The sequence below is a fragment of the Gymnodraco acuticeps genome, unplaced genomic scaffold, assembly GCF_902827175.1.
Source record: "Gymnodraco acuticeps unplaced genomic scaffold, fGymAcu1.1, whole genome shotgun sequence".
NCBI classification, from domain to species: Eukaryota; Metazoa; Chordata; class Actinopteri; order Perciformes; family Bathydraconidae; genus Gymnodraco; species Gymnodraco acuticeps.
Genome location: NW_022991035.1, coordinates 47,194 through 72,604, shown reverse-complemented (window position 1 = coordinate 72,604; position 25,411 = coordinate 47,194). Strand labels below are relative to the sequence as shown.

At 45.8% G+C, this 25,411-nt stretch overlaps 1 protein-coding gene, 1 long non-coding RNA gene and 1 other non-coding gene across 6 annotated transcripts; 1 reads left to right on the top strand and 2 right to left on the bottom strand.

The window, feature by feature from the left end:
* Positions 1-1,323: 1,323 nt before the first annotated feature.
* LOC117559740 lies at positions 1,324-4,211 on the bottom strand. Its single transcript, XR_004570999.1, has 5 exons — positions 4,068-4,211; positions 3,366-3,419; positions 2,295-2,369; positions 1,738-1,833; positions 1,324-1,511 (listed from the first exon to the last, which is right to left on the bottom strand). It is a non-coding gene; the product is annotated as an uncharacterized LOC117559740 (long non-coding RNA).
* Positions 2,040-2,234, bottom strand: LOC117559744. Its single transcript, XR_004571012.1, has one exon. It is a non-coding gene; the product is annotated as a small nucleolar RNA SNORA74 (small nucleolar RNA).
* LOC117559737 (NLR family CARD domain-containing protein 3-like) lies at positions 2,780-23,494 on the top strand. Of its 4 annotated transcripts, none has more exons than XM_034236427.1 (10): positions 2,780-2,849; positions 11,993-12,089; positions 12,176-12,257; positions 12,900-13,179; positions 17,652-19,437; positions 19,524-19,697; positions 20,399-20,572; positions 20,719-20,892; positions 22,443-22,489; positions 22,650-23,494. In XM_034236427.1, exons 1-10 carry the CDS (start codon positions 2,780-2,782, stop codon positions 23,204-23,206), a joined length of 3,441 nt encoding a protein of 1,146 aa, XP_034092318.1. In that variant the 3' UTR covers positions 23,207-23,494. The 4 variants fall into 4 exon arrangements, with proteins under 4 accessions (XP_034092318.1, XP_034092320.1, XP_034092319.1 ...); XM_034236429.1 differs by lacking the exon at positions 2,780-2,849 and adding an exon at positions 4,069-4,579; XM_034236428.1 differs by lacking the exon at positions 2,780-2,849 and adding an exon at positions 4,069-4,585.
* Positions 23,495-25,411: the final 1,917 nt, after the last annotated feature.

The window sequence follows — 25,411 nt, the reverse complement described above, 5'->3', positions numbered from 1 at the left end:
TTTGCAATTTGGTGCTATGTATATATTAAAAAATAATAATTATATATATTTTTGAAACACCTTGAATTCCAGGGGGGGCGCGGGGCTCCGTTGGCGGGGTGCAGCGCCCCTCCAAGACAATGGTAGGGGAAACACTGGATAGTGTTTAATCAACTATAGGTTTCCCCCCCTCAAAGGTGATTGGTTCACAGCATCACAGGTATTATTGTGATTGGCTCTTGGGCCACATCAAAATTAGACACGCTGTCATCCTCTCATACTGACTCCTGACACCACACGTACACATGTAGGGAGAGCCGGGACGAAAGTAACACGGGACGAAGCGAAAGTAACGGAGCGATTTTATCCGAGCCCAAACAACTTTGACCGGCCAAATTACGTCAGAATTATCAGCATTCAATACTTAACAGACCTACTAAATATCAGGTTTAACTGTCAGGAGTAGCTAGCTAGTGTTGTCACGATACCAACATTTTGTTTTCGATACCAAGTCAAGAATTGCGATTCCGATTCTTTTTCGATACTTTTCTTAAAAAAAGGGAAACAGTCTTAAATGTAATTATCGTGCTTTATTTCACCCCAGAACCATAACACAAACTTTTAAACAATGAGAACAATAAATAAAATAAATGACAATAATTCGTATTAAATAAAATTAATACATTTCTTACAGACGGGCCTCGTGGTGTCCGTAGGCTTGTCCTCACTGTCAGAGATATAGCTAAAATACTTCCAAATGTCGCTTCTGGCGTCTTTTTTGTCAACAAGCCGAGGCGCAGCGGCAGTTGCACTCCCACTTGCAGCCATGCTTCTCGTTTTCTCACATGCTCTGGCAGCTAGCGCGTGCATGAGAGAGGGGAGGGACTTAGAGCGTGCTTGAGAGGGGAGGGACTTAGAGCGTGCTTGAGAGGGGAGGGACTGCAGGCACGGCTGCAGTGCAGGGAATGGAAGCAGAGCGCTGATCATACACGGCTCTTATTAAACGGCGCTTTCTCACCGGAGTACTTTCCCCCGTCATTCTTAAAGTATCGATACTAATGAAACGGAGGATTAGTAACGTTTTTAACGGCAGGGAATCGCGGTACCTTTCAAGTATCGGTACACCGTACAACACTAGTCAGGAGTCAGTGGCTCTCCCCCAAACTCACACATATACAATTCGATATGAACTGAAGAGCCGCATGAAACTAGGCAAAGAGCCGCATGCGGCTCGAGAGCCGCGGGTTGGCCACCCCTGGTCCAGAAGGTACCAGGACCTGTTGAGATGTAGCACCTCATTTAAGACTCAACTTTTAGACTCCCAAATCAGACCGGACAACAGAGTGGATGCTCGAGCATTTATTTGAATATGTGTACAGGATAAAAACATTTCACAGTTGTTTATACAGGACAATCATCTCCTGTAGATAAGGTAGGCAATTCCTTTAGGACATTTAAACCCAATGTTTAAGTCCTGTTCACAGCCTCAGGGCTGGACCATGGGGGGCGGCAGGTGGACTGACGCCATCACACTGAAACACAAAGCACAGTATCAGCACACAGCCTGCAGAAATAGTTGAATGTAAAACGTTACAAAAGTTTGTATCAGGTCTTAAGTCAGGCTCTAGTAAATGGTTTTCACTGAGTCTGTGCCAAAGTCCTGATCTTTCTCTTCCAATGTTAAAATTCGACAGCAGAGACGAAGGCTCTGCCATGAGTACACACTGGTTTACAGTACACACACTGAGCTGCACTTACTATCCAGGCTTCGTCCAGTCCAAGTCAGGTCCTGCTGCTCCTCAGAGAAGACGAGTGTTAGTGAAAGCAGCTCAGTGCTGTCCTTGCTGGCTCCACCTGCAACACAAAGCAAGCAAGTCTTTAACTAATGATGGAAATTAGTTCAAAGATCAATATATCCAATTAAAATATAAAGCGTGCAAAGTACAGTGTGCTGCAGCGTGACCTTTGAGCCGTGTTTACTGCAATTTATAGTCGTTATATCTGCATAGTTTACTTTTAAATGGGACTTGAACAGCACCAGAGTGGCGTGTCAGTATGAGGGTGTGCGGCCCCGCACTAGGCCGGCCCTGCGTGGGTGCAGGACAGGCCACTCTCGTGGGGCCCGGCTCTGCAGCCGCTCAGCAGCAACAGCCTCTAAAACAGAGTCTGCACACTGAGAGCAGCACAGAGCCTTTCTCTGCCAGCACTGTAACACCGAGGCAGACACACAGCCTGTCAGCTGACTGAGTGCTGGGGGGTGGAGGGGAGGCACCACGGGGGTCCTGCTTCAGAAGGGATGATGCATCAGTGTTTACCTGCAGTCCCAGAGGCAGCAGCTCCTTCCGAGAGCTGCCGCTCGGACATGGTTGTCGGTCAGGATGTGGGCATGTCTGCAAGGGAAACATCAGTATCACTTGGTGCCCAATGAAGAAGGCCACATTAAGGAGAGATGATAGCAGCTCATTACTTTCATTCTAAGAAAGGAGTCTGAGTTTAGAGTTAGTATGATTTCTGGCAGCATTCTTTCACACACAGTGACGTCACGAGCTACCCACAATGCAACACGCGCCATATAAATATATATAAATGCGCCATTTTCCTGGAGGTGCTAATATCCTGGAAGTGCAAATATAAACAGCTAGCTAACGTAGACAGGCAGAGCGCAGTAGGTTTTTTTTCTGAATTAACGACCGAAGAAATCGCTGCATGTCTTCGGATTACATCTCTGGACTTGAGGGTGTGCTCTAGGTCGTTACCAGCGTAAACTAGAGCTGTGTGGGTTGTTACAGACTGCCTGCAGATGTATGGAAAAACGACAGTGGCCTTCGTCGATTTTGGCTGCATCTACGTCTATCTTCTGGAAACACCAGGTGAATACCCCACTTGTCACAATAATATTATCATGCCATTGCATATATGTGGTATTTTAGAGTTGACTAGATATTGATTAAGGCAATAGACTATGATATTCAGTACAGGAAGCTTAGCAACACCGAGACGGTGTACGGCTGCTTGCACCTCGCGTAAAACGGCGCAGACCGGAAGTACGGTGTCGCGCTCGGCCCAATACCCGTATGTGTGTGTGAAAGAATATGCCGATGGCAAATGAGCAGAGCCGCAAGTCCCGACTACACGCGGCTGTGTTTTATGCCTAGATCTGTCCGTTAAGCTAAGGCGTGTTCAGTTTTTAAACCAACTAAATATTGTTAACGTATATATATATATAATATGACATGGTCTCCACATTAACACAATTAAAGGATTAGCCTGCTTTACCACATTTCAATATTCCCGATGAGTCTTTAGCATAAACACGATGCACACTCAATGCATTTCCATTTCATCGGTACATTTGCAGAGCATGGTGAAGTTCAAGACATACACACCTGCTTTGAGCCCACGGAGTGAGCGCGGTCATGTGATTTCCATCGTCAATATGCCTATAATGAGAAAACAGATGAAACACATAGTACACAAGATAAAGGCAGTATAACATGTTCAGCTACTCTCCACTCACTGAAACTACAGCATTGATCTACCCTCATGACACTGGAACTCGAGACCAGAGGGCGCAATCACCGGAAAACGGCTCTGCCAGACTTCACTTTTTACCACTGTGCCCAAATAACTTCCATAGTATGCAATTGTTGACATACAGAACACATGTAGGCCTATGCTTTCCTCAAATAATTAAACCTTACATTGAAAAAGAAAAAAAAGGCTTAATGTGCTGAGAAACTAGTTAGGCTACTATGAATATAATTACCTCCATACTTTTGAGAGAAAATCCACAGAACTGACCGATTATTACGACGTGTGCTTAAAGAGCAATTCAAAATGGAAACAAAACAAGGTGTTTGCGGCTACCATTAAAATAAAGCTCGTGTTTGACTGAAACACGTGTTCATGTAACATGGAGCCAACAGCTGTCCTTATTTAACTCACGTGCTTGTGTTTGCACTTTAGTGTGGCTTTTTAAAGCAGTCACATAACTAGCTCACAGAATATACAAGTTAACTGCTCACTCGCCAACAGCGGGAGTTCTCTTTAAGGCTTTCTAAACCAACACGTGTTCTAGAAGTACTCACGTTAGCTCACACCAGCAGCACAGCAGCGTTCTTCAGACTGAGACACCGGACGCACGGAAGTCTCGCAGAGATTTATATAGGGCTTGTGGTCAGAATCGAGACGAGAGTTGATTCATTCAGGAAATGAAGCAGTTGCTGCTTCGGACGTCACATGTCACGTGATTTGAAGCAAGCTTAGGAAGTCCAGGGTTTGAAGCACGAATCGAAGCTTCACTGTCAAACTGCCATCACTAGGTGAGACCACTTCACCTGGAGAACAAGAACCCTGAAGACAGGAGTCTGGAGGAGAGGAGGAAATCAAAGAAACATCAAATCCCAACTAAAAAAGAAATGGCAGGACGAATGGGACGGAGGAGACAGAGGAGACAGAGGAGTTAAGGGCGGGTTCAAGTTGGAGAAACAAGAGAAGTCAACAGAAGTCAAAAAAGAGGAGGACATAATTTCAAGAAGGAGATGTGGTCACACAGGAGGGCTAAATAACACATTATCCGTTATGAAAAAACATGCAACAGGTAAATGTGAGTATTGTGGTAATTTTGAAAACAGTGGAGCACATTTCTTTGCAATGTCTCAAATAAGAAGGTTTATTACTAAAGGAAGCACGGCACAGAAATCAAATGGGTTTAAATTAGGGCTGTCAAGGCAACGCAAAATTCTTTTTTAATTATAATAAACAAACATTTGCATAAAGCATATTTGTCCACTCATATGTTGATAAGAGTATTAAAAACTTGAAAAATATCCCTCTAAGGAACATTTGGAACAGATAAAAAATGTGCGATTAATTTGCGATTAATCGCGATTAACTATGGACAATCATGCGATTAATTAAGATTTAAATATTTTAATCGACTTCCCTAGTTTAAATACAGCAGAGCTGTTGAGAAGGAGTTCAGGGGATGTAGCATACAGGGCAGTGTTTAGGTTTTTAAAAAGGACAGGAATTATATTAAGAATTTAGATTAACACCGATGATTAAAGCCCCGGCCACACGAGGACGATAACGCAAACGGACCGCAATCGTTATCAAAAAAGTCTTCCGCCCACACGCAACAGAGACCGCTCGAGAGCGCTGGAGACGCTGTAATACATATGCCAGGCCCAGTGGCGGCCGGCCCATAGGGGCGCTAGGGGCGCTACCCCCCCTCTTCCCACATGTTTGATTGTCATTAAAAATTAAAATTAAAAAATATATTTAATGAACAAGGTAAATATTATATAGTTGGTATCAGTAAAATGTATAATCCACTATAAAATCTCTTTTAAAATTGTTTTACGATGTCTAAAGTTACTGATAAGTCACATGTTTCCTGCCTGGCCGCAGCGTGTATCATTACCCTCTCGTCTGGGCGCTAAGAGAAGAGCCCTCAGCCAGTGCTAGGGTGACCAGATGTCCCGCTTTGCGCGGGACTGCACAGCATTTTCACAACTTTTGGTGCGTCCCGCAAATTGAGACGATGTCCCGCATATTTCATTTTGATTGGCTAAAACGCTTTTCTTTAAAATCAGATTCATCCAATGGCTGTTGAGAAAGCAGGGAAGGCTATCATCACGGGGCTGTGTTTGCTGTCAATCAAACTGTAACACACGGCGGGTGCTGGTCAAGTGTTAACCAATGAGAGTAACTCACTCACACCCCCCCGCGGCCCCGCCAAACAACAACAACGAACGCAGGCGACGCAGCAGGTTATGGAAAATGGAGGAAACTGAAACTACAGCGAAGAAGAAAAGAAGATGCACATACATACAACAAAGACTGGGAAGACACGTACCCGTGGGTGAAGCCCGTGCAGGGCGACTCTCAGAGAGTTTTTTGCAATCTTTGCAAGAGTAATTTTTCAATTTCACATGGCGGTGAATGCGACGTCAAAAGACACCGAGAATGCGATTCTCACAAAACGTGTCACTCAAAAAGAGACATCCCACTCTATGCAGACATTCCTACTCAAACCAAAAAATGATGGCCACTCAGACAAGGTAACAGCAACAGAAATAACCAGTGTTTACCATACAGTGCAACACTCCCAATCATACCGGTCAAATGACTGGTAACAAGCTAGCGCCGACCATTTTTCCAGACTCTGAGATAGTAAAGAAAATGTCATGTGGTCGTACAAAAGCAGCATCCATAATAACAGATGTGCTTGCCCCTGCCTCTGGAGAGTTGTTTGACAGAGTCAAAGTCACCAGGGGCCCACCTGCTGTTGCTGTGATGCACAAAACTGAAGGCTATTTTATTTCATGTATTATTATGTTTCTGTTCCCTCCTGGACAGTTTTCATTTGTATTTATGGTTTTATTTTATCTATTAATTTATGTTGTGCCTACAACACATTGCTGACTGTTGCTATCTGTAAACTATACCGCCGAAACATAATTTCAGCCAATCAGCGTCGTCAGATCTGATGGTCACAGGGCGGCAATTTCAGCGCTCGGTGCAGTCTGTGAGTTGTTTGGACTCGTATCCAAGGTGACGCTACAGTAGTTGATGAGGATGGCTGCATCTGCAGGTGGAGACTCCGGTGCTAGTGGATCGGCGGAGCTGTAGATTAACATTTACATGCTTATTGTAGTTGTAAGGGCAATGCCTGTAGCACCATGGAGCATGTGTGTGGGCTGGACCTGTGTTTTACAGGAAAGGAGTGAGCAGAGGGTGGAGTTGTTGATTCTTGTTCAGTTTTCATCTTCCTCACCCTCTCAGACTTTGAGTTGCGCGCGCTGCTAAAGAGACACGCTACCATGGAAACCAAACAATGGTGTAGCTGTATTAAAGTCTGAGTGGAAACAGTTGTGAGTAAATCTGATTTTGTCAGAAATCGGGAGAAATATGACTCCCGGAGGAAACCGGGAGAGGGCAATGAAATCGGGAGTCTCCCGCGAAAATCGGGAGGGTTGGCAAGTATGACACACACACACACACACACACACACACACACACACACACACACACACACACACACATAATGTTCGTATTTAGTTTCCTGATTTTATGGGAATTAAATCATTTGAGTGTTCCCAAAGCACCAGTGTTCTGCAGTTAGTGTGGGCCTACTGTACTGTTGCACAGTTTATACTGAAACTATGTCCAGACCAGGACAAGGTATTTGGAAGTTTTGGAAGATTCATAGCTAACCACACTGAAGATTATGGATTATCTCATATTTTTAAGCCTCAATTTGTCCTCCCCCCCCACCCCTCTAACATCACCAGAAGTCATAATTTAAGGGGTCATTTATTAAAATGTTCTTCCGGGGGAGCATCCCCACGGACCCCCCAAGTATGGTTTGGTCACCATTTCCATAGCCCCACCAAAAATATTTTCCACCAGCCGCCACTGGCCTGTAAGTGGCGCTGTAGTCCTGCCACAAAAGCAGCGAAGGAGACTTCCCGCGCATGGTTATTTATTCTCCGCTGTGGACGCTCTGGCTCTTTTTCTCCCTCCCCGAGGCAAGCGTTTGCTCCTGCTGCAGTAGATCTCTCCGGTAGTCCACCAGCAGATGACAAACACCCACCTCTCCGCCTCTTCCAAGGGACGAGGGGGCCGTGCAGCAGAGTTTCAGTTAGATTTTTTTTCGCCGGTCAACATGTCCGTTAAAGTTGAAATCTTCCGGACAAAATTAGAAAAATGCCGGTCAAAGGTCTTCTTTGTTATTTATTGAGCTTTAAAACAAATTGATAACGACTCTATATAATAATAAAAAACGGAGCCTCTCTTTTCCTCCCCCTCTTCTGAGAGCCCAGCAGCTGATCTCTGAGCAGGAGAGGTGGGGAGAGGCGGGGCTATTGCTTCAACGTTATCAGGAAATTATCGTATCGGCGTAAACCCGGAGCCCCCAGGAAGTGTGCCGGACGCTGATGAGAATATTCGTAGTGGCCAAAGGGCGGTACTACACTTCCGTTAGGTTGCTGGGCCCGGAAACACTTTTTCCCATTGACTAACATTGAGAAAGAGTGGTCTGTAACTCATTGGATAATTTTTTTAAAACTAAATAAACTACCCAGTATGAACACTTGTATAGCCCTTATTAAAAACATTCGGTTCTCAAGTTGTAAAATGTGCTAATAACGTAATTCTGAGAGTTATTTATGATGTTTAAAACAAACAAGGTATCTACCACGACTGTTTGAATGGGTAAACGTTTTTCGGGCTGCTAAGTTGGGATGGTGGAGGAATGCTCTGCACAGACCCATGCTCACAGCGTTATAAACCTTTTTCTTACTCAATATCAAGCCACACTGGTTTTACTTCGGCTGTGAGTGTTTGTGTGCTCAGGATGAGTTTCGCTTGTTCTCGCTGTATCGCCGACCCAGAAGCCTGTCCGCTCCTCGCAGCAACGAGCCTCGCAACGTCCTGACCAATCAGAGCACACTGGGCTCACAGGGAGGGAGGGGGGGGGGGGGGGGCAGGAGCTCCAACAAGCCGTGTAGGACAGAGAGTGAATACACAGACTATAGAGAGATGCTGTGAGAAACCAATGTGAGTTTGGAAAATTGCACAATTTAAATCTATTCTAGTAGACCTCAACGATGGAAATATGATCAGTAGAAATGGCCATGACATGAGACCTTTAATGGGAGACACTACAGGTGAATACAGTAAAATGTGTATCTAATAACGTCATCACAATCGCCACATTGATATGCAAATTAGGTGTTAACTAGGCCTTATTAAAATTCACCAATTTGCATGCCTTTTTTACCAAAGCATTGCAGGTGAAAAGAATACAAAAAACCCCAACAAAAACAAAACACATCGCCTCGCAACTTCAGTTGACTTACGTCAAGTCAGTATTTTCCCCTGAAATGTTATGTTTAAGATTAGCTTTAAATCTGTGACGCCGACAATTGAGCGGCCCAGACCAAGCAAGGAGGCAGAGGCAAAACACTTTTCAGAATAAAACCAGGAAACAAAGACAGACAAACTAGTTACATAAATTACATATATTCCCCTGCTTCCTGTGCAATGTTTTTAGTGCTATATTACCCGTAACGGAGGCCGAGATCTATGGGCCCAGAGATCACCTCCGTTACAAAATCTATAGATGAATTCAGACAGGTAGTAAAACGAACACCATTTATATGAGGTTTTTGGTAGTTTTCTTTCCATCAGTGAAAGAAAACATGGAAGCAAAATAGACCAAAATTGACAAGTACAAGAAAAAACGATATTTTTTCCTCTAATGTCCTGCTTTAAACAGTAACTTCATAATTTTGATTGTTGTCTGCTCTTGTGCGTAGTATTAGTAGAATTATGTTGAGTAATAAACAATTGCGTGAGTGTGAGGGTATTAAAATACATTTGTCAGTAAGTCTTTTATAAATCATTATGGGAAGTGCCCTTTTTCTCACTTGAGCTCCTGCCCCCCAAAATGTCTGTGCACGTCCCTGTTGAGGTGTATATCAGTATGTATTGTCTTTACTTTAAAGAGTCTTCCCGAGTATGGACTGTTGGGACTTTAAGGCTGCAGCCACACGGAGACGAAAACGAACCGAATTCGATATCAAAAAAGTCTTCCGTCCACACGGAATCGGCTCAAGAAACGTGTCCGTCCGCACGAGACCGCTCGAACCGCTGGATACGCTGTAGTACATATGCCGGGCCTGTGGCGCTGTACATCCGCCACAAAATACACCAAAAGCAGCGAATAAGACCCCCCGAGCATGGTTGCCATGGTTGCCTGGTTGCCCTTCTATTTATTCTCCGTGGTGGATTTAGCAACATGTAGTTCTCCATGTCCACTTGTTGCTGGTTGTTGGTTATGGTAGAGGAGCTGTAGATTTTGCACAACAATATTCTGTTTTATCGTTAATGTCATAATCTTCCTGTGCCAGAATAATGCACTTGAACGCATCAAAGCTTTGTGATTGGCGTGACCCCATGTGTGGGGGCGTGGCTGGTGGGCACTAGTTAGCTTAGCTAACGTTGTCCGTGTCAACAGGAGTGACAGTCCGCACACACAAGACCGCAATTATGGCAGAAGCAAAAAAGCCCAAAATATATAATTTTCACTCCGAGTGGGAGGATGATTATTTTTTTGTTTATTCCAATTCAAAGTCCATCTGTCTCATCTGCGATGCGAGCGTGGCTTTATCGAAGAAGGGTAATTTAGAGCGGCATTTCAAAACGGTGAGATCTAATTCTGCCCTACACTCTTCTCTTCGCTGCGTGCATATGTAACAGAGTTAAACATGTCACCTCCCTTTTATGTTTTTAAATGGCATCATTGAAGTTGCACCGACAGAGGTCCGCCGTTTCCCCGCAGCGAGGCTCCCCCCCCCCCCAGTTGACAGTTCGCTTGCACCCTTTCACGGACGTCATACTTGCGACAGTTGGTGTTTTAAACGGTTGCGTAAAAAGCAAAGATAGTGGAAATGCAGACAGACACAGGACTGAAGAGGAAGAGATGAGCAGTGTTTCTGTGAGTAGACCTGAAGAGACATTAGCATGAAAGTAAATGAAATATTATATCAAACATTACAAATGTTCTTCCCATACATTTGAACTGCATTGTAACTTAGTTATGAGGGAACGTATTTTTCACATGTCAATGATGGAAGGGAAACTTCTGCAGCAATGGAGAGTCAGGACTCAGAGAGACACGAGGAGAGTTGGAGCTTTGATGTCAAACAATGATGTTTATTACAAGGATACGGCCGGAGAATTCATATCACAAGTCACAGCAAACCAAAGGTTCTGACTGCCCGGGTGGGTTGCCATGTCAATTCTGCCGCGCCTATCTCTGGATAGACCCTTTAACTAGTTTACAGAGAGTAAACAACATATTGGGGCGTTAACACCTGGAGACACTGAATCACTTATCTGACTCTTTGGCTCTGTGACCGAGAGTTGACCGGTCATAAAACTGGTAATGTCAACAATAGCTGAGACTTCCCATTCCTTAAGACAGATAACAGACTTAGGGTTGGTCGTAAACGTCAACACACAGAAAAGGTTAGACTCCTAGGAGTAAGACAAAATTAATCAATAACAAATGATATATAAAAAATACATTTCTTATCAGTTCACAAAAGAGCTTTTTTAATTAAAGTCCGGAACATGTATTAACGTACATATTTTAAGCCAAACAATTATATCTTAAAGAAGTTTTGTTGAAGTTTTGTTAAATGGTTACTCAGCGCAGTACAGTTGTGTGGGATATTTTGTGGGGGCAGGGCTGTAAATGTACATTGAAATGACTGTTTGTGTGTGCTGTGATACACTAACACAGTGATTCTCAAACTTTTTTCAATCATGTTCCCCCTTTGAAAAAAAAATTGAGCCAAGTACCCCCTGATCAGCGCAAACACAATTTGTTAGGGAAAAAAGCCTATATAAAGAGGTACAGTACAGCGCTGCACCATCAGTGTCTGATTTATTCAAACAACAACCTTGTAACTGAGAAACACTTAAATGCTAAATTTCAAATGTTCACAATCCATCACTAAATTCATGGCAAACCAATTTTAACATCATGCAATAACACAGAGACGACATTAGTTGCTTTGAACTGATCTTTTTAATAAGTTGTACAATGTAGAGAAACATGGGCTTGTGCTTCACTGAGGATCTTTGTCATTCTGACAGCGAGGCAACCTGCAGTTATTACACTTCGTGTTTTGAAATATGTGAAACTCTGTTAATATAAAACCCACTCTGCTCAAACTTCCTTACTTTTCCTAAACTTTTTTTTTTTTTTTTTTCATTAACATAAAATAAATCCCCCTAGGGGTCCGCGTACCCCCATTTGAGAACCACTGCACTAACACATATGTATGGGTTTCTGTTTGGGGCTGTGGGGAACATTCTGGGCTGATCAGGTCCTGTTGAGGCTCCAACAAGGTTCCTGAATATCTGAGAGGAGGAGCACTACCTGTGATGTAACGCTTGTGGTAATGAATGAGCATGTTGTTGTGTTTGTGTGAAGGTGGGGGCTCTGCTATGGATCAGTGTGAGGACAGAGAGGAGGAAGCCTCCCCCTCTAAAAGCTCTGGGGAACATGACAGCCAGACCAAAGCTCAGAGGTGAGATCTCCAACTGTCCAGGACTCTTCTCCACGTCGCAGCTCAGCACTCATTATTCACTCAAAGCTCTGTGTTTTGTGTTCCAGCCCAGAGCAAACACCACATTCTGCTGGACCTGAACCTGGACCTATGACCAGTAACCAGCTTACTGCAAGAGACCAGAACCAGGTGTGTGAGTCTCTCTCTACCATCAGCCCTAACTGTATCCCACTGTCACAATATCCCATCTGTCCAGTTCAGGTCCAGGTTATTTCTTTGTACCAGTGGGTAGACTTGGTTTGCAGACAGCTGTTTTTAAACCTCATGGTTCTACACCTTTAGGAAGATGAACCTCTGGCCCGAAGGAAGAAGCTGAAGTTCAGGTTGCAGGGGGTGGGAGTCTTCATTAAAAATGGAGTTAGACTGCCTCTGTCTGATGAGCAGGGGCTCCAGGTTTAGCTGTGACTCACCATTCAGTCTGCTAGACCACTTTATGATCTGACTGAGACAGTTTCTGCTCTTTAAAGACAGGTTACCAAACCAAGACATTCAAGGAAAAGACAGAATTGACTGTGCTGACTGTCTTCAAGTTTAGGATTGACTTCCTGAATATCTTTCGTGAAGTCATGAAGTCAAAGGTATTAAAACAAGTTTAGAACCGATTAGGGCATTTACTAACTCGACATCTGAATTGAAGCCATCCAAAGTCACATGGCAGCTGTGCTTTGGATCCCGAAGTCCTGTTGTGGTTTTCAAAAGTAGAAAATACAATAAAACAACATAACGTTCTGTAAGATAAATATGTTCTATCTTGGTATCTTTGCTCTGCAGGGAGAACAGACGGAGACACCTAGAAAAGTCCTATTAAGAATTGTGCAAAGTTTGGGGGAAAAGGACTTTAAAGAATTCAAGTGGTGCCTGCAGGAGGAGGTCCTAGGATTCCCAGGAATCCCAAAGAGTCAACTAGAGAAAGCAGACCGGATGGACACAGTGGATCTGATGTTTCTGTACCACTGCGTGAACACCAGTAAAGTGACCAGAGAAGTTTTGAGGGAGATAAATCAGAATTATCTTGAAGAGAAATTATCAAAGATCCCATCAGACCCTAAAGGTAGGTATTTAAAAAAGGGAGTGTGCCAAAAGATAACTTTGTATGTTTTTAGCACCAGCTGGTCGTATCTCTACGTCCTACGTAGAACCGAAGGTTAAGACCAAACTAAAGTTATGACTAGTGCACCACTTAGACTTAAGCCCGCTATGCGTTGCGCCCGGGTGTAACTTTTATGCCGAGTATGGAGCAGGCGTAAATCGGAAAGACAGACTAGTATCCATAGTAACGTAAAAACAGGCAAGAAGGAAAATAATGATGGCAGGGCGTCTTGTTTACAGGTTTAACAATGAAAGGGCATTAAGATGAGAGAGTCGTCCGTGATCGAACAAACCCACTGGGACATCTATTCGGACAGTGAGCTGATTGAGGTTTCGTTTCGGTAGACAAGTCCTTTTTGAATTAATCGAGGAGATCTCCCCTCAACTCCAGCACGGATCAGAAAGGAACGCTGCGCTCTCCCCTACCTTGCAGGTGCCGATTGCACTCAGATTTTACGCTAACGGGGCCTTTCTTAAAAGTGTACAGCTTGCTTTTGAATGGAGAAGTTCGAGTGTTAAATTATGTAGACGTGTGTTGCTTGGCAACAATTACTGTTTCGCGTGTTTTTATGTGGACGCGCATCTTTAGACTAGGCACAGCTACGACCGTGACTAGTCATGCTTGGTGCGCTTGGTGTAAATTCAAATCACTAAGTCGGACGTAGCTAAGCCCGACGTTAGAGTTAAAACCTACTTGTTGACGCCCAGCTGATGCACTCCACTCCTGATATACCCCTCAGAGAACCATCACCTCCACATGGTGTCGGGGTTGAGGTACCCCTGAAAGCAGAGAGGTTAGGGTCACTAGTTTCTGGCAAGGTCACCCTGTTGGTTCCAGGTGAGGGGTAGTAAAACCTTTATAGATCAGCATCTTAGGAATCCAATTACCTTTCCTGGATTAGGGAGACTAGAGTTTGGTGGAATTGTCCAAAAATCTCTTCCTAACCACTATTCCTTAACCTCTGTGAAACATCTTTGGGTTAATGATAGAAGGATTCATCAGGACTTAGGAAAAGAGACTGCTGTGCTTTGAGAGTCTGACCGCACTGACACTATCCAACGTCATTATGATGCGCCAGCCGATGTTATTAAGAAGGAGATCCCAAATCCTCAGTTGTTCACTCGGTTGTGGTAACACACAGTACAATACACACACACACACATGCACAGGACAGGTGAGAGATGTCTGAGCAAAACAGGCGGCCAGTCTGTCTGGTGCAAGGGAGCAGTTTGGGGTTCTGTGCCTTGCTCAAGGGCAGGAGGTGAACTGGCACCTCTCCAGGAACCAGTCTACACACTGTGTTATTTTGGTACGATCGCCGACCCTTCGGTTCCCAAGACAAATTCCTACGGACTGCGGCACTAAAACACTCTGCTGCATTGGCTGGGAATCGGACCCGGGGTCCAGGCGAGAATTCTACCACTGAACCACCAATGCTATATTAACGAGTTTCTCCTGGTGGGACATTGGAGATATGTAATATAAGTGGGTGATTCCAAAAGCCAGTGTTGGGGATGGGATGGATCAGAGGATTGACCAGAAAGTCATCAGTGGGCTCTGAAGTGACAGTGAGTCCTTGAGTGCTATGTGTTCCCAGGTACATTCCATTTTGTTCCATGATACAGCTGAAAAAATATAAAAATAGAAAGATTATGTTTGGAATGAGGTTTGTCCTGCCAAACTGTCAGATATCTCAGGAGGGGGAGTCATGGATAAACCCTGGCTGTTTTCCACAGTGTAGGTTAGCTGCTGACTCAGTCTAAGGATGTTGAATGGGACTGATGCACACTGAGTTCAGGAGGCAGAGCTGAGGGCTTGGAGAACAGCTGTTCAGGTGGTCTGAAGGGGCCACAGGGACACACTGTGGAGGTTTGTCCTGACATAACATTGGACAGCTGTGATTGAAATTCCTGTTCAATGTTGCAGGGAAGCAGACAGTGTCCTTTGTCTGTAGGGTTAGCTCTAGACATCAGAGGAGCACATTGCTCAGCCTCACTGCAGATTCTGTCCTAGTCATTACTAATGGCCCAGCCCCCTACAGGTGGAAGGAGGTATAATTTGCCGTCCAACATGACTTGGTGAGGAAGGGACGGGTTATTACTGGGACCCCCCAGGGTGTCTTGTAGATGGTAGGCTACTGCAGGAGTATACTGCGACTCAGTAAGAGCCATCCACTTCCTGTATAACTGGAGAGAGAGCTGTGTCCACACCCTCAGTGGGTGTTGGGATCTGCTGGTATCGTGCCTCATCTCCCAGCCGCAGGAATAAGAGTCAGTCAGGTTTAGGGCCATGGTTCTCTGTGGGGAAACAGATGGTTCTCTGTGGGGTGGAACTTATACTGGACATGTACAGATAATTATGCAACAAGATCCAGTGACTTGATATAAGGAAAATAACCTGCTATTTTGTCAGAGATGGGTCCAATTAGAAGGAAACATTTTTGATGATCTGTCACGATAATTAATTTTGTTGGACGATACATTTTCCCGGAAATGATTGCGATAAACGATAATATTGTCGGCACCGTTGTAAGACCATTTTAGACCACTGACATAATGATAATATATAATAAATTAATAATTATAAGTACATCCTTTTTTATTGAACATTCAACATTGCAAAGGAAATGTGAAATAATATTTAAATATATAAATTATATATAATAAATAAAGCAAATAAATAAAAATTATAACATTAATTAAATAAATCACACACAACCAAAACGATAAATTAAATAGACTCAGGCTGGAAAACAGAGCTCTCTTGTGGCCAAAACACGCAATTGCATTTGTGAAAATGCAGTAGTAAAAATAGTTTTTTTTAAATAAAGTAAGTCGGGAAGGTGTGGGCTCTCCATCTCCAGCTGCCGTGTTTGCTCCCAGCTGGGAAAACTGAACGGGGTGGTTGTGTTTCAGGTGCAGTTTAAGGTTGGTCGTATTGCTAGCTTTTGCTGCTACCTTTTTAAAACAAATGCGACATACCGGCTCATTCAAGTCTGTAGGTTCGCCCCGTTGATTTGGCTTGAATCCAAAATATTACCACACTGGAGATGTGGAATTAGGTTTCTCAAACTAATTCCATTTAACTTCAAATTTCGAGTAAGTCACACGTTGCCCCTCACAGCGCGCCTGGCTGTGTGTGAGCCCCGCCCCTCACAGCGTGCCTGGCTGTGTGTGAGCCCCGCCCCTCACAGCGCGCCTGGCTGTGTGTGAGCCCCGCCCCTCACAGCGTGCCTGGCTGTGTGTGAGCCCCGCCCCTCACAGCGCACCTGGCTGTGTGTGAGCGCGCCTGGCTGTGTGTGAGCCCCGCCCCTCACAGCGTGCCTGGCTCTGTGTGAGCCCCCGCCCCTCACAGCGTGCCTGGCTGTGTGTGAGCCCCGCCCCTCACAGCGTGCCTGGCTCTGTGTGAGCCCCGCCCCTCACAGCGTGCCTGGCTGTGTGTGAGCCCCGCCCCTCACAGTGTGCCTGGCTCTGTGTGAGCCCCGCCCCTCACAGCGTGCCTGGCTCTGTGTGAGCCCCGCCCCTCACAGCGTGCCTGGCTCTGTGTGAGCCCCCGCCCCTCACAGTGTGCCTGGCTCTGTGTGAGCCCCGCCCCTCACAGCGTGCCTGGCTGTGTGTGAGCCCCGCCCCTCACAGCGTGCCTGGCTGTGTGTGAGCCCCGCCCCTCACAGCGCGCCTGGCTGTGTGTGAGCCCCGCCCCTCACAGCGCGCCTGGCTGTGTGTGAGCCCCGCCCCTCACAGCGCGCCTGGCTGTGTGTGAGCCCCGCCCCTCACAGCGTGCCTGGCTGTGTGTGTGAGCCCCGCCCCTCACAGTGTGCCTGGCTGTGTGTGTGAGCCCCGCCCCTCACAGCGTGCCTGGCTGTGTGTGAGCCCCGCCCCTCACAGCGTGCCTGGCTGTGTGTGAGCCCCGCCCCTCACAGCGTGCCTGGCCCTGTGTGAGCCCCGCCCCTCACAGCGTGCCTGGCTCTGTGTGAGCCCCGCCCCTCACAGCGCGCCTGGCTGTGTGTGAGCCCCGCCCCTCACAGCGTGCCTGGCTGTGTGTGAGCCCCGCCCCTCACAGCGTGCCTGGCTCTGTGTGAGCCCCGCCCCTCACAGCGTGCCTGGCTGTGTGTGAGCCCCGCCCCTCACAGCGTGCCTGGCTCTGTGTGAGCCCCGCCCCTCACAGCGTGCCTGGCTCTGTGTGAGCCCCGCCCCTCACAGCGTGCCTGGCTGTGTGTGAGCCCCGCCCCTCACAGTGCGCCGGGCCGGCAGACACAGCACGCCTGGCTAAAATGCTGGTCACATCCTTATGTAAACAAACACGCATGGGAACAGCAATTTATCGAGGTCAGAAAAGTTATCGAGTTCATTTTTCTTTATCGTACGATCAATAAATTACTTATCGCGACAGGCCTAGATGTTTCTTTCATGTAAATGTCTTTCTTATTCATTCAGAGATTCTCACTAAGTGCCAAGGTGAACTCAAATCAAACCTGAAGGAAATAATTGAACTTTTCAAATGTATGGAAAAATCTGAACTCCTACATGAAATCTACACGGAGATCTACATCACCAGGGGAGACACCACAGAGGTCATCAAGGAACATGAGATCAGACGGATCGAACAAGCATCCAGTAAACCAGACAGACTAGAAACAGCCATCACACAAGAAGACCTCTTTAAAGCCCCACCTGAAAGAGGCAAACCAATCAGAGCAGTGCTGACAAAGGGAGTGGCTGGCATTGGGAAAACAGTCTTAACACAGAAGTTCACTCTGGACTGGGCTGAAGGCAAAGCCAACCAGGACATCCAGTTCATATTTCCATTCACCTTCAGAGAGCTGAATGTGGTGAGAGAGAACAAGTACAGCTTGGTGGAACTTGTTCATCACTTCTTCCCTGAAACCAGAGACGCAGGAATCTGCAGGTTCGATCAGTTCCCGGTCGTGTTCATCTTTGACGGTCTGGATGAGAGTCGACTTCCTCTGGACTTCCTCAACACTGAGATTCTGACTGATGTCACAGAGTCCACCTCAGTGGATGTGCTGCTGACAAACCTCATCAGGGGGAAGCTGCTTCCCTCTGCTCACCTCTGGATAACCACACGCCCTGCAGCAGCCAATCAGATCCCTCCTGAGTGTGTGGACATGGTGACAGAGGTCCGAGGGTTCACTGACCCACAGAAGGAGGAGTACTTCAGGAAGAGATTCAGAGATCAGGAGCAGGCCGGTACCATCATCTCCCACATCAAGACCTCACGAAGCCTCCACATCATGTGCCACATCCCAGTCTTCTGCTGGATCTCTGCTTCAGTTCTGGAGGACATGTTGAAAACTGAGGGAGGAGAGCTGCCCAAGACCCTGACTGAGATGTACATCCACTTCCTGGTGGTTCAGTCCAAAGTGAACGTGAAGTACCAGGAAAAAAGTGCAACACATTCACAATGGAGTCCAGAGAGCAGGAAGACGATGGAGTCTCTGGGAAAGCTGGCGTTTGAGCAGCTGCAGAAAGGCAACCTGATCTTCTATGAGTCCGACCTGACAGAGTGTGGCATCGATATCAGAGCAGCCTCAGTGTACTCAGGAGTGTTCACACAGGTCTTTAGAGAGGAGAAAGGAACGTACACGAACAAGGTGTTCTGCTTCATCCATCTGAGCGTTCAGGAGTTTCTGGCTGCTCTTCATGTCCATCTGACCTTCATCACCTCTGGAGTCAACCTGCTGTCAGAAGAACCAACAACCTCCTGCCTGCCTAAAGTCTTCAGACCAAAACTAACACATCTCCACCAGAGTGCTGTGGACCAGGCCTTACAGAGTCCAAACGGACACCTGGACTTGTTCCTCCGTTTCCTCCTGGGTCTTTCATTGGAGACCAATCGGACCTTATTACAGGACCTGCTGACACAGACAGGAAGTAGCTCACAGACCAACCAGAAAACAGTTGAATACATCAAGAAAAAGATAAGAAAGAACCCGTCTCTGGAAAAGAGCATCAACCTGTTCCACTGTCTGAATGAACTGAATGATCGTTCTCTAGTGGAGGAGATGCAGCGGTACCGGAATTGGGACCCATGGTGCGGTTTCTCCACAGATAAACTGTCTCCTGCTCAGTGGTCAGCTCTGGTCTTCATCTTACTGTCATCAGAAGAAGATCTGGACGTGTTTGACCTGAAGAAATACTCTGCTTCAGAGGAGGCTCTTCTGAGGCTGCTGCCAGTGGTCAAAGCCTCCAGGAAAGCTCTGTAAGTGGAGATAAAGCCACATTAACTAGGAACAGTTTGAGACATGAGAATAAAACTCTTTGTGTTCACTGCTGATCTTTCCCCAGGCTGAGAGGCTGTGAGCTGTCAGAGAGAAGCTGTGCAGCTCTGTCCTCAGTCCTCAGCTCCCAGTCCTCTGGTCTGAGAGAGCTGGACCTGAGTAACAACGACCTGCAGGATTCAGGAGTGAAGCTGCTGTCTGCTGGACTGGAGAGTCCTCACTGTGAACTGAAGACTCTCAGGTCAGGGTTCAGCTGATATTGATCGTGTCACACTGGCTCTCCCATTACCCACCAGTTTAATCTACACAGAAATAGTCTTAATTCCATGTGAGTTTTCTTAGTTTTTTCATTACAATTAGATGCATATAATATTCAAAGACAACTTTATTGTCAATCTTCCAGTTTGAGTGCGCAGACAGAGATATCGAATTACTGTTTCCCACAATCCAGAGGATTAAAAAATACAAATATATATATAAAAAGAAAACACAACAGTCAATATATACAAAATAATAGTAACTTCCAAACGAATGTGGATGAATATATTACAGTAAAAAATGTACATTAGTGTAAAAAAACGGTCCATATGCGTAGAGTGTCTGGTGGTGTGTGTGGAGTGTTAAAGTCCAGGTCCAATGGGGGCAGGGGGAGAGGTGGGAGGGAGGGGAGAGAGTTCAGCCTCCTGACAGCCTGGGGGAAAAAGCTCTTTTTCACTCGGGTGGAGCTCGACCTCAGACTGCGGAACCTTCTCCCTGAAGGCAATCATCAGGGAGTCACATGACATGTTGAAACAACTGGTTTCATATGAATCTCTCTAACGACAATGCACAGACAGATGTAAAGTAGGCTATTAATAGCTTGGAAAATTATAAAATATTAGGTCATTCAAAACATAGTTCTTCATCACATTCAATATTAAGATCAACATTTTCTCTTTTAAGGTTAACTAGCTGCAAGCTGTCAGAGAGAAGCTGTGCAGCTCTGTCCTCAGTCCTCAGCTCCCAGTCCTCTGGTCTGAGAGAGCTGGACCTGAGTAACAACGACCTGCAGGATTCAGGAGTGAAGCTGCTGTCTGCTGGACTGGAGAGTCCACACTGTGAACTGGAGACTCTCAGGTCAGGGTTCACCTTTTATTTTCAAGCAGTTCAATTCTTTTCATCCATCTTTTTGTTCATGTTGATGAAGATGGTCCACCTCTGTATGATTTTCCTGCTCATGTGACTTTTTAAAGCCCTGAGTTTACTGTATTCCCTGGTTCCAGTCTGTCAGGCTGTCTGGTCTCAGAGGAAGGCTGTGTTTCTCTGGCTTCAGCTCTGAGCTCCAGCCCCTCCCATCTGAGAGAGCTGGACCTGAGCTACAATCATCCAGGAGACTCAGGAGAGAAGCTGCTGTCTGCTGGACTGGAGGACCCCCTCTGGAGACTGGACACTCTCAGGTATGGACAGACTGACTTCCTCATATTTTTCTAATGTCATCTCCTTCATCTCTGGTCTTCCATCATGAAGGACGTCTCATTTCCCTTGATTATGTTCACAGCAGTGAGTTAACCTTGAAGTCTTATTACATGGAAACAGCCGTTCAGTCCATCAGAACCACTGGTTCCTGGCTCTAGGGAGGATGATGATGGTCAGCTTATGAATGTGGTTCTGACTGAGATATCTCACCAACTGCTAAATGTGTTGAGATGAGATTCTGTTTTTCGATCCCTAGAGGGTTGATCCTGACTTTCCACCGCACCACCGTGAAATATGATTGAATTGATAAAGACTCTCTGATTATCTTTACATCACTTCTTCTTCTGCTCTTGAGTGCATGCTGAGAGTGAGTTGGAAGAACTGTGCTGGTCCGCTCTCTAACGCCATGGTGAAAGATGATCTATCCCTGCTGACTTCGGAGGCAGGGAATCAAATCAGCAAATCTCCTCTATTAAAGCATGTAGTGTCTCACAGGAGACAGCTGTATGTGATTATAAACAATCGGGATGAGGACCTTGTTACAAGCTGGCTCTTTTTGTCACAAAAGGAACGAATATTTAAACAAAAGTTGCCCAAAACAATCATTTATTTATAGCATCCAAACTGGTCACAAATAACAAATGATCAAGCTGAGGAGTGCTGGCCTGGTGCACAGGGCATGGCAGCGGAGAGAGAGCCAGCTCACAGCTGGAGAGGCCGCTGACGGTCCAGGAGCTGCACGCCGCCCTGCAAGGCATGCTGGGACGGCCTCTCCGTAGAGTTTTATAAAGCCTACTGGGACGTCTTATCAAATGATCTTTTAGACGTTTTTAATGAAAGTCACGATGTCGTTGGTGCTACAACGACATGAGGTGTTCTGTAGTGAACGACGATTTGCACTTTGCACCAGTTTTTATTTATTATTTTAAGTAAATCCATTTTGTGCACAATGAAGCACTTTAATTTAAGTATATGTACCTTTGTTGAATATGTAAAAGTGTTTTTGCAAAAGTCTTCTTCTTCCTCCACGTCTCTCTGTCCTACGGACAGACTGAGCTCCGCTTCAGCTTGAACAGCAGCTAGGACTCGTGTTGGATAGACAACCATCCTGACTGTCACAGTCTGCTCCTTCACTCACCTATGTTCTGCATTAACATTCCTTAGTCACCTGGTAGTCACACCCTGTCTCTCTCTCTCACTCTGTTACACCCATCAGCTCCATTAGTATTTAGGCCCACTTCACTCTCACCTCAGTGCCAGATCGTACTTTGCAGCATGCCAGTCTTTCCCGCGTTATCTTCCAGATTGCTCTCCCGGTTTCGACCCTGCCTGCCCCTGACCAGCCTGCCTCGCCTGCTCCCTGACCCGTTCTGTACCTACGACTCCCGTCCTGCTTTCTCCTGGAACCCTCGCCTGTCCCCGACCAGCCCTTTGCTTATAATGAAGCTGGTTACCGACTATCCCTGGTTTCCCGTGTTTTGCATTTTGGTTCTCAGCTCGTTTGTGACACTGACTGTGTTTCTACCTCCAGGCTGGACCATGGTGGAGAGCAGAGGCTAAAACCAGGTCTGAGGAAGTGTAAGTGTGGATCAGTCAGCTTCTCTCTAGAGACAAAGATGATGGAGGTGGTATTTATTCATTAAAACATGACATCTTGAAGCTTTATAGAAAGGACCACTAACGGAGAGTAAAGCCTTCAGGTGGGTCTGATGATAAACTGCTGTCTGTCTCTCATCAGATTCCTGTGAACTCACCCTGGACTCAAACACAGCACACAGAGACCTCAGACTGTCTGAGGACAACAGGAAGGTGACACGTGTGGGAAAGGAGCAGCCATATCCTGATCATCCAGAGAGGTTTGACTCCTATCCTCAGCTGATGTGCAGAGAAGCTCTGACTGGTCGCTGTTACTGGGAGGTCGAGTGGAGCGGAGACGTTGCTATATCAGTGACTTCAAGAGGAATCAAGAGGAGAGGAAAGAATAGGGACTGTTTGTTTGGAGGGAGTGATGAGTCCTGGAGTCTGGGATACTCGCATTATGGTTACTGTCTCTGGTACTGTACGATGGTAATACCCTCGTCCTCCTCTTCCTCCTCCTCCTCCTCCTCCTCCTCCTCCCCCTCTGGTAGAGTAGCAGTGTATCTGGATCTCCCTGCTCGCTCTCTCTCCTTCTACGAAGTCTCCTCTGACAAACTGATCCACCTCCACACCCTCAGAACCATATTCACTGAACCTCTCTACGCTGGGTTTGGGGTCTGGTCTGATGACTCCTCAGTGTCTCTGTGTCCTCTGTAGGAGGAGACCACTTCCTGTCCTGGGGTTTAAATGTTGGTGTTTTAAATCGAGGCTTCTCATTGGTTAACATGTGTCTCACTGATTGTGTCTTTACTGTCAGAAGTGTGTTTTTGTCTTTCTTAAAATGTTCAGATTAGATGAGATCTCCTGCAGCTCGCCGTGTCCAACACACTGTTGATTTTCAATGTGATAACGTTTTTTTGAAGCAACGTATTAAAGCTGATACTGAAGACTGTAGTGATCGTCATTACGTTTAATAAAGGTTTATAGACAGCGTCCATGATCTCATGAATTCAACCTGTTTGGCAAATCCTTCTTGATTCAATGTTTGATACAAAGGTTTAACATGATGAAGATAAGGTATTATCATTTACACGTGAAGTATCACAAGTATGACACACTTCATGTAAGGCAGGGGTCAGCAGCCTTAACCCTCCAGCTGAGTGCTAACCTGCATATGTTGTGCTAATTAGCATCATAGCCCATGTGGACAACTGGCTACCATGAGGAGTGTTGAGACCATTGGATAGCGAGCACAAGATGAACATTATTACCTCGACTTTGGACAATTTATATTCAAATAAATAAGCAATCTGTGCAATCCAAATGACCCAGAGTCCCCTACATCTTTCAAATGGACCCACAATGCATCAGAATCAGTCCACAGAGAGTACAGATATGGCCTCTCTGGTTCAAACTGACATTTATGATCCTGAAAATGTCAGAAATGGACTGAGTGTGTCAATGTCCCAACATGTGCAGGTTAGCACCCAGCAGTTTCTCTGTGCTGGAGACCCGACTCTACATTTCTATCAGAACACTTTCTCAACATGTCCAGGTTCAGGACTCTCTGAGCTGCAGACAGACTTATTTGATGACACTGCTCAAACTGTTTAATAGATAAATGCTGGAAGTCTGTTGCAATTTGTTCCTTCAAATAATAAGATAAGAAGCAGCCGTGTGTTTGTTCTGGGAATACCTTTCAAGATTACATTATTTTCGGGTTTTCTCATTTCTCCTGATATCATGCAGGTGAGGCAGCAGCGTTGAGGAGAAACGGAGTCGCTACCTGCAGAATTCAACTGTCTGGTTCCTACGAGACTTTATTCTGATTTATATGGTTGCTTTTTCAGGCCGATACACTTATGGCGCATTTCGCGGTTTAAGCGTGCCGTACCCGGCCCGTTTCTGTTTGCGTTTCCACTCGGCGTAGTTCCGGCTAGCGGGTCCTATTTCACAGTTTTTCTGGCCCCATAAAACCGAGGTTCTTAGCGGGCCAACAACCAGTCGGGCTGAGTATGCTAAACTAGAGAGAGAATCACTGGCAAGGGGGCTACAACTACAACAAGATGAACATATTTGACCGTGATTGAATTGTAATCCACGTTTCAAAATGATGCCGAAGTAACAACATGCTGATACCGGTTAGTAAAAACCATGAATTAATGCTTTGACAAGTCTGCAGACAGACGGCCGGCGAAACACCTTTTAAAATGCGTGTTTTCTGAATGGAGATTGGCTAAGCTAACGTTATATATGCTCCGACCGTCCACACTCACAACAACGGCCTACAGACATAAATAAACCAGCGACTGTATTCTCCATGACACAGACAGTCTGTGGTTTGTACTTGTTTGAAGTGGACCTATCATGCTATATTTGAATAATATATTGTAGGGCTATACCCATATAATACATTTTTTTTTTCAAAATACCAAACAGATCCTGCATTTTAGCCATGCCTCATTTCGCTCTATTTGCTCTATTCCAGCCCTGTTTTAGCAAGGGCTGATTCTGTGGCAAATGAGATGCAGCTGACCACGCCCCCCTGCAAAGGAGGGGGTGAGGCACAAGTGTCATGTTACCATGCTGGTACCATGCCACGGCAACCTCTCATTCCCCTGATAGGTGGAGAGTTGCCCATATAGGCGGAGCTCCCTGTTTCTGACCAGAACAATTTCAAATCTGTATCAGATCCGTTGCAGCCCCGTTTTTAGAGATGTGGGTACGGAGGAAAAGAGAGAGGGTTGTGTTTTCTGACACTTGGTGAGTTCCCTGGAACACCGGGGACACATATTCATGTATACAAGACGTACACAAGTGCATTTTGCATGATAGGTCCCCTTTAAGTTTTGTCTAGTTTTTTGGTCTGCAGAAAAACGGGACGAACTTCAAGATGATTTATATATTTTAAAAGTGGGATTG

Bases quoted from the DNA above. Each gene is read 5' to 3' on its own strand.
- LOC117559737 (XM_034236427.1), top strand. From the start codon at position 2,780: ATGTATGGAAAAACGACAGTGGCCTTCGTCGATTTTGGCTGCATCTAC. The intron at 12,258-12,899 runs GTGTGTGAGTCT...TTTGCTCTGCAG, and splicing joins CTGCAAGAGACCAGAACCAG to GGAGAACAGACGGAGACACC. The intron at 22,490-22,649 runs GTAAGTGTGGAT...GTCTCTCATCAG, and splicing joins AAAACCAGGTCTGAGGAAGT to ATTCCTGTGAACTCACCCTG.